Source organism: Octopus sinensis, linkage group LG26 (genome assembly GCF_006345805.1).
Source record: "Octopus sinensis linkage group LG26, ASM634580v1, whole genome shotgun sequence".
NCBI lineage: Eukaryota > Metazoa > Mollusca > Cephalopoda > Octopoda > Octopodidae > Octopus > Octopus sinensis.
This window is the reverse complement of record NC_043022.1, coordinates 25,049,661-25,057,999: the sequence shown is the minus strand read 5'-3', so window position 1 is coordinate 25,057,999 and position 8,339 is coordinate 25,049,661. Positions and strand designations below refer to the sequence as shown.

Genomic DNA, 8,339 nt, shown 5'->3' with positions numbered 1-8,339 from the left:
TATCATTGTCGTCATCATCATTAGTATTATTATTATTATTATTGTCATCATCATCATCATCATTGTTATTTATTATTAGTATTATTGTTGTCATCGTTATTGTTGTTGTTGTTGCTATGGGCATCAGAATGGCAGAATCAGTTGAATGTCAGACAAAATATGCGTGGTATTTAGTTACTGCTCTCTATGTTCTGAGTTCAAATCCCACTGATGGTAAAAGTCAGCCTTTCATTCCCTTGGGGTTTTTACCAATCAAGAACCTCCACCAAAATTTTAAGCCCTGTGCCTAAAAAGTATCATTATGGATCATTATTATTATTATGATTAATTATTATTAATTAAGTCACCAGATTGGTACAGTATTTAGTTTTGAATAAAATGCCTTGTGGTAGTTGTTCTTGCTCTTTCACATTCTGAGCTTAAATCCACTTTTCATACTCCGTGAGTGTAGTGGGCGCTTTTTACGTGCCACCGGCACAGGTGCCAGGCGAGGCTGGCAACGGCCATGATCGGTTGGTGCTTTTTACGTGCCACTGGCATGGAGGCCAGTCGGGGCGGCACTGGCAAAGGCCTCGTTTGGATGGTTATTTTACATGCCACCGGCACTGGTATCACAACTACAATTTCCATTGATTTTTGAGCGATTTCGATTTCGATTTCACTTGCCTCAACAGGTCTTCGCAAGCAGAGTTTTGTGTCCCAAAAAGGAAAGGTATGCATACATAAGTGGGCTGGCTACATCCAAGGTAGAGGCCACGGGTTATGCTCAACTGGTTAAGGTCAAACAACTCACAAGCAAATCTGTGGTATTGAGCAGAATATTTGCTGTAACCCATCTTTTATACCAAGACAAAACAATGTACATGATAACACATTATTATCATCATCATCATCATCATTTGATAGTAGCATTATAAGCATTTCTGTTTTCCATTTTGCAGGACCTTGCAGCCCGTAATATATTGGTGAATGAACATTTGGTGTGCAAGGTGGCCGACTTTGGTCTTTCTCGAGAGGTGGAAAATGATACTACAGATGGGGCCTATACAACTAAGGTGAGTACCACTACACATGCACAGACTCACTCATTCCTTTACATACATATATATATAAACACTTCATAAGTAGATTGCACTGTATGTGGTTGATATTGTTTATGTTTTCCAGTTTCAGCTCTTGAGCTGTGACCATGCTGGGGCACCGCCATATGTGAAGTAATTTGTAAACTTAACCTTTTAGAATTCGATTTGCTCGACTAAAGGCGGTGCTCTAGCATGGCCGCAGTCAAATGACTGAAACAAGTAAAAGAGTAACCACGTGCATTTGCATACTTTCATACACACATCTACACACAGAAATATGCATTCTTATGTGCACATGATGGCTGTTCTTCATGTCTGAAGATTGTGAGGAAAAGCATAATATATAATAAGAAATGCATCTCCTTACACAAAGGACCTTCTTCAGTTAATACATTTTAAAATATTTCACACCCACACATGTGTGTTTGTTGTGTGTGTGTGTGTATTCATGTAAAATCATATTTGTCATGTCTCGGTGTATTTGAAACTGATAAGACCTTTCACTGTGCAAATAGACTTGGGGAAAAAGTTCTCCACTTGAAAACGACTACACATTTATTTTGCGGGGCTGTGAGTGGCATCATTGTATCGTAGTTTGTATGTATTTCTGTGTCATTTCATACATATAATAATATACAACAACAACAATAACAACACAGACGCGAACAACACTAACTGCAGCAACAACACAAACAATAATACAAAATGGCTGACGGTTAGTAAGGAGAGACACACAAATAAGAAAGAAGAAAGCAAAGGACCACTGATGAGGTCACAGGGGTGTGATGAAAGAACTCTGGCCGAATTAAGATTAAGATTAATGTAAAAAATAGATAACACTGAAGCAAAGTAACACCAAATATATAGTGCGTGTGTTTTTATTGGCTACACTGGCAAAATGACCATTCCGAAATACAGCAATATTTGTTTCAACACACGACTTCACATAAAAAATCTTGCAAAACAAATATATAAATGTAATAATAAAGATTAATAATATAAATATAAATTATTAATTTAAAGATTAATAATATAAAGATTAATAATATAAGATTAATGTAAAAAATAAATAATATAGTGCGTGTGTTTTTATTGGCTAAACTGGCAAAATGACCATTCCTAAATACAACAATATTTGTTTCAACACACGACTTCACATAAAGAATCTTGCACAACAAATGTATAAACGTAATAATATACTGTTTATTTATATATAATATGTGTGTATTTATATGTGTGTATTTATATCCTTATGTTCTAAATTCAATTTAGGGTGGCAAAATCCCTGTCAGATGGACAGCACCAGAAGCTATTGCATTTCGCAAATTCACGTCAGCTTCAGATGTCTGGAGTTATGGTGTTGTAATGTGGGAAGTGATGTCATACGGTGAGCGACCCTACTGGAACTGGTCTAACCAGGACGTTATAAAGGCAGTTGAAAAAGGATATCGTCTTCCTCCACCTATGGTGAGTATCAGATACATACAATACATTGGTTTCAAATTTTGGCACAAGGCCAGCAATTTCAGGAGGTGGGTGTTGATTACATCAACCCCAGTGGTCAATTAGTACTTTTTTTAATGATTCCTATTTCTTTATTACCCACAAGGGGCTAAACATAGAGTGGACAAACGAGGACAGACATGGGTTCTGGTGCCTGAGGTGGCTGTTCAAACCAAGGGCTGTATAGAAGAGCTGGTGGCCTTTATCACAGGGGAAAGTTTAGATATTGATATGTATTTTGTTTTAATGATTTCTTTTCAAGTTATTAAGCCTGTAATTTGAGTCATATTTACAATAGTTAATGAAGTTTTTGGATAGATACCCTCCATCCATACTTGTCATAAATGGTGGCTAAAAGAATTGACAAAAAGTATGTCTGATTGTAAAATACTTTTGTCTTTACTGCCCTGAGGCTAGAGTAGAAGACACTTACCCAAGGTGCTACACAGTGGGACTGAACTCTGGACCTTGTGGTTGAGAAGCAAGCTTCTTACAAAATATCCAGCTTTACTTTCATAAGTCCCAAGTTGTTCTAGTTGAAATAAAATTGGGAATGTGTATCATATCTGATACATGGACACCAGGGAAATATGTTCTGCATATCACATGTGATAGACAGGACAGACAAAGAGTTAAATGCTCCTTGGAGATCCGTTGATGTTTCCAGTTGAGCCTCTTCAAGAAATCCTTATGGATTATTCCCTATGGTTACATGACGAGAGAGATAACAATCCTTAAAGAATTATCCTAGTTTATTACTTTTTCTTTGATCGGAAAGAAACAGAAAATTACATTTTAGATACCAAAGAGGTATAAAATGTAGGAATTATATAACTTTATCCCTATAATACATAGATTATCAATACAAGGGAGTAGAAGCCAATGGTGAGCTTGTTTGTAGTCACTTAGCCTGCTAGAAATAGCAGCTAATTTTCCCTTCAATTGTACCCTATAATCTTAAGAAGTGAAATATGTGCTAACAATTTTAAGGAGGCAGTCAGATCTACAACTGCATGGAGGAAGGACAAACTGTTGTAAAATAGCTTTTTGAAAAGACTGATACATGAGAGTTCCTGGCAATCTTTCGGTTAAAGCATCACAAACATGGAACTGTTTCTTTGGCAATTTCTCTATAAAATTTCTATTTCTTTAACTTCGCTTTTCAGCAGAATTGTTTATATTTATGTATTTTTTGTGTGTATGCATATATGTATATTTGTGTAAGTACTGTATGTGTATATATATATATGCATACAAAATATACACATATGCACACAATCACATACACATACAAATATACATACATGCATAAACACATACGTATATACACAAAAAGTACATAAGCATAGTACTTACAGAAATGTATATACTTTAACCAAAAAATTGCTGAGTTCCAATCAATTGAAATTGGAAATTTTCATTGCCGGTGGGACGTAAAAGGGCACCATTCGAGCATGATCATTACCAACACCGCCTTACTGGCACCTGTGCCGGTGGCATGTGTAAAAGATTCGAGCGAGGTCATTGCCAGTACCGCCTGACTGGCCCGGTGCTGGTGGCACATAAAAAGCAGCCACTACAATCTCGGAGTGGTTGGCATTAGGAAGGGCATCCAGCTGTAGAAACTCTGCCAAATCAAGATTGGAGCCTGGTGCAGCCGTCTGGTTCGCCAGTATTCAGTCAAAATCATCCAACCCATGCTAGCATGGAAGGCAGATGTTAAACAATGATGATGATGAGTATTGAGTGATTTTTTTAAAAACTGTTTTACCATTTCTTTTTATTTACATTTTGTTTTCTTTTGTTTTCGTAGGATTGTCCTGAAGCAATCCACCAATTGATGCTTGATTGTTGGCAACGAGAAAGAAACCATCGACCAAAATTTAATGCAATTGTCAAAACTCTGGACAAATTAATACGAGCGCCGGAATTATTGCGGAAAATGGCAAAACCCCGGTGAGTATTTGTACAAAATTTGTACATAAATACACAAATATATTTGTGTGTGTGTGTCTAATTGCTTGACAGCTGGTGCTTATTTGGTGTTAATTATCAGTTCGTCAAAAGGGAATGCTAAAGAAAAAATGGGACTTCATTGTGGCAGAAAAAAAGAGGGTGATTGATATTGTCTCCTCACACTGACACTCTGTAGACCAATATTGGAAGATGACCAAAAAAGAATATCAGGCTTAAAAAAATTGGTTTTAGGGTTAGCTTGACTAAACCCTAAAATAGCCATGCCACAGCTGGGTCATTGTTGTTTGTTTGTTCCTTCTCGAGCCATGCCTGGCTCATAAGGGCCGGTTTCCCGGTTTCTTGGCGTATAGGTTCCCCACCTGAACGGGACGCCGGTTCGTCGCAGGTGAGCTGCAAAGATGCAGGAGGAAAGAGTGAGAAAAATTTGTAGAGAAAGAGTCAGCAGATGTTCGCCATTACCTTCTGCTGGAACCGCGTGGAGCTTAGGTGTTTCGCTCATAAACACACACATCACCCAGTCTGAGATTCGAACCTGCGATCCCTCGACCGCGAGTCAGCTGCTCTAACCACTAGGCCATGTGCCTCCACAACACAGCTGGGTCATGCTATTCCTAAAAGTCAGAGAGGGTGGCCATGGCTTGCTTTCTTTTGATCATGGTAGTGCAGGACCACCAAGGGTGCTAAACAACAAGAACATCATCAACACAATATTAACTGCTCTGATTTAAACCCTATCCTAAAGTCAGGATCAGCTTAGAAAGGCACTGAGCAGATTTCTCTTCCTCATCCCCCTCCATCTATCCAAGTGGCATCGACTACAAACAAAATATACAACTTCCTGTTCGGAAGAACCCAGTCTGTTGAGATTGACTGTCAACAAGTTGTTATAGGGATGCTTGTGTTGGTGTGTGTGTGTGTGTGTACGTACATATACAAATGCATACACACATATAATATGCCAGTGAGTCTGAACATATGTGTACGTGTGTGTACATGCCTGTGCATCTGTATGAATAATATATGTGTGTGTGTGTATGTGAACTATGAGTGGGAAGCATGAATTTGTGCATGTGTGTGTGTGCCTGAGAATGGTTGATTTTTTTGACATAGATAATGAGATCATGATGACAAGGATTAAACGACAGCAATTTTCTTTTAGTATATTTAATGTCTAACCCCTTTCTCCTCTTTCATTGCTCTTACTCTCTCTTTCAGCTTATACATACATATATATACATACCTACATACATACACAAACACACACACACACACGCACAAACACACACAAACACACAACACACACACATGCATGCCAATACAAATATTCACATAAAAACATGTCTAGGATCCGACGTATATACAAACATTTTTTTAAAAAATTGCTGAGTGCATAATAATAAAACTTTAGATAAAATACATGCAAAATATAACACCCTATATTGGATTAGCCATAAATTAAATGACCAAAGTGGGTTTATACAATACAATAAAATGAAATAAACTAAGTCAAAAGTTTTTTCTTAAGAAATATATCGAAATATATACAAAACTTTGCGATGCGGAATAAAACCTGCATAATACGAAACAAATCCAACAGTGTGATCAAAAACTAGTCCAAGAATAAAAAAAAATAAAAAAACAAAATGTATGCTATCCATATGGGATATTGATATTCGATATTTTGAATTTGGTTGGGTGCCTACATGAATTCAATAGTTCGCTTCTTTGATTCAAAGAATTAATGTCATGGAATAATATAAAATATTTTTCTAGTAAATGACTGTTATCCAATCTACAGTGGAGAAGGCTAGCCACTGGATTTGGTTAAAAATAGACGATGAGCAATGGCTAGAAGGATATTGAGCTTATTTTAATAACCAGATGATCTAGCAAGCGGGGCCTCATATCAGTGAGGGGGGCAGGTGTGAATTGATGCCGTCGAGAGGTAGGCCCTGAAACGGCGCGCATTCTCTCCTGATGACCCCATACACTTGCTGGCTTCTGGTATACGGAGCTTTTGACTAGTAGCACTTGCATGTGCAAGTTGTTTGCAAGACATATATGTGTATATATATATATGATGGGCTTCTTTCAGTTTCCATCTACCAAATCCATTCACAAGGCTTTGGTCAGCCTGAGGCTATAGTAGAAGACACTTTCCCAAGCTGCCATGCAGTGGGACTGAACCTGGGAACCATGTGTTTGAGAAGCAAGCTTCTTACTACGTAGCCACACCTGTTCGTAACCTCTCATTAACCCTTCCTCCCTGTTTGTCTGTCTGTCTGTTTGTCTTGCATACTTATTTCTTTCATGCTATTTATATCTACTTTTATTTTACCCTTGTCTTTGCAGGCCTCACAATTTCATAGATCCAAACGCTCCTGATCTTACCAGCTTTACAAGCATTGAAGACTGGCTTATGTCGATAAAGATGGAACGGTACATTGCGAACTTTGTGAATTCCGGTTACATAAATATGGAACAGGTAGCACGGATTTCAATGAAGGATCTAATGGATTTAAATGTGAACTTGGTGGGACATCAAAAAAAAATAATGAACAGCATACAGATGTTACGAGCACAAATCTATGGGGCCCAAATGTCGGAAGGTTTCCTCGTATAGTTTTCTAGGGGTTAAATTTTTTTTTTTTATTTCAGACACTCCCTTCCCCCACCCCCCGCATTTCCATTTTTTCTTTTACATGAATATATATAAATATATATATATATATTTTTTTTTTGAAAATTTGAAATGTAAGGAAAAGTAAGAAAAAAATTTCAACAAGTACCAAAACAAAAAAAAAAATAAACGATAAATGAAAACAAGGAACAGCAACGTCAATAAAGATGGGAGAATGAGAGAATGAATGAATGAATGAATGAATGAAACAAAAAGAATGAAAAACAAACAAATATACATACAAAAAGAAAGTTAACATCAATAAGACAAATTTTTTTTCCTTTTCAAAAAACAATGATTACCCCCCCCCCCCCACTGTTCACAAAAGACTTTAAAAAAAGAAGCACCACCACCACTACCACCCTTGCTGCCACCACTACCACCACCATCACTACAACTACTACTACTACTACGACTACAAATACTTAAAACCACAACAAATATAAAAAAAACAATGATAATAGAATGTGTGGGTGGGGAAAATGAATGAGTTTTTATTTTTTAATTTTTTGTTATGTGTATGTTTGTTTTTATTTGTTACTCAATTTGTTTTTTATTTGTTTGTTTTTTCTTTGTTTGTTTTTTGTATTTCTTGGAAAATAATGTGGATGGAAGGATAAGGGAAGGAAGGAGAGGGAGGGAATGAAATTGTAAAAGAATTCACAAGAAGAAATATAATATGAAGAAAATCTACATACACATATGTATATATATATATATATATATATATATATATATATATATATATATACATATATATGTATGTATGTAATGTATACACACACTCACGTATATATACAAACATACACACATGAAGAAGTAAACCCGAAATTCTGGAAAAAAAAAAATGAATATTTTTTAATGATAAATTTGAAAACAAACGAAAAATGATTTTTTTTCCCCACCACCAACACCAATTTACTAATACTTGCACTCATCCCCTTCCAACCTTGCCCTACCACTCCCCCTGGCTCAAAAAGAAATTGCAAAAGTTTGGCTGAAAATTTTGAATATATTCCAGTCACAAATGAAAACTTAAACTTTCCACCACCACTATCACCACCATGAAAATCGTTAAAAATGAACCCCTCCTTTTT

At 36.5% G+C, this 8,339-nt stretch overlaps 1 protein-coding gene across 3 annotated transcripts in view; it reads left to right on the top strand.

The window, feature by feature from the left end:
• Positions 1 to 7,493, top strand: part of LOC115224741 (ephrin type-A receptor 4a) — a 47,270-nt gene extending 39,777 nt beyond the window's left edge. For all 3 annotated transcript variants that reach the window (XM_036513688.1, XM_029795632.2, XM_036513687.1), the window contains 4 exons: positions 942 to 1,055; positions 2,355 to 2,549; positions 4,399 to 4,541; positions 6,915 to 7,493. In XM_036513688.1, coding sequence (XP_036369581.1) covers positions 942 to 1,055; positions 2,355 to 2,549; positions 4,399 to 4,541; positions 6,915 to 7,185 — 723 coding nt within the window. In that variant the 3' untranslated portion in view covers positions 7,186 to 7,493. The remainder of the gene's footprint in view (positions 1 to 941; positions 1,056 to 2,354; positions 2,550 to 4,398; positions 4,542 to 6,914) is intronic.
• Positions 7,494 to 8,339: the final 846 nt, after the last annotated feature.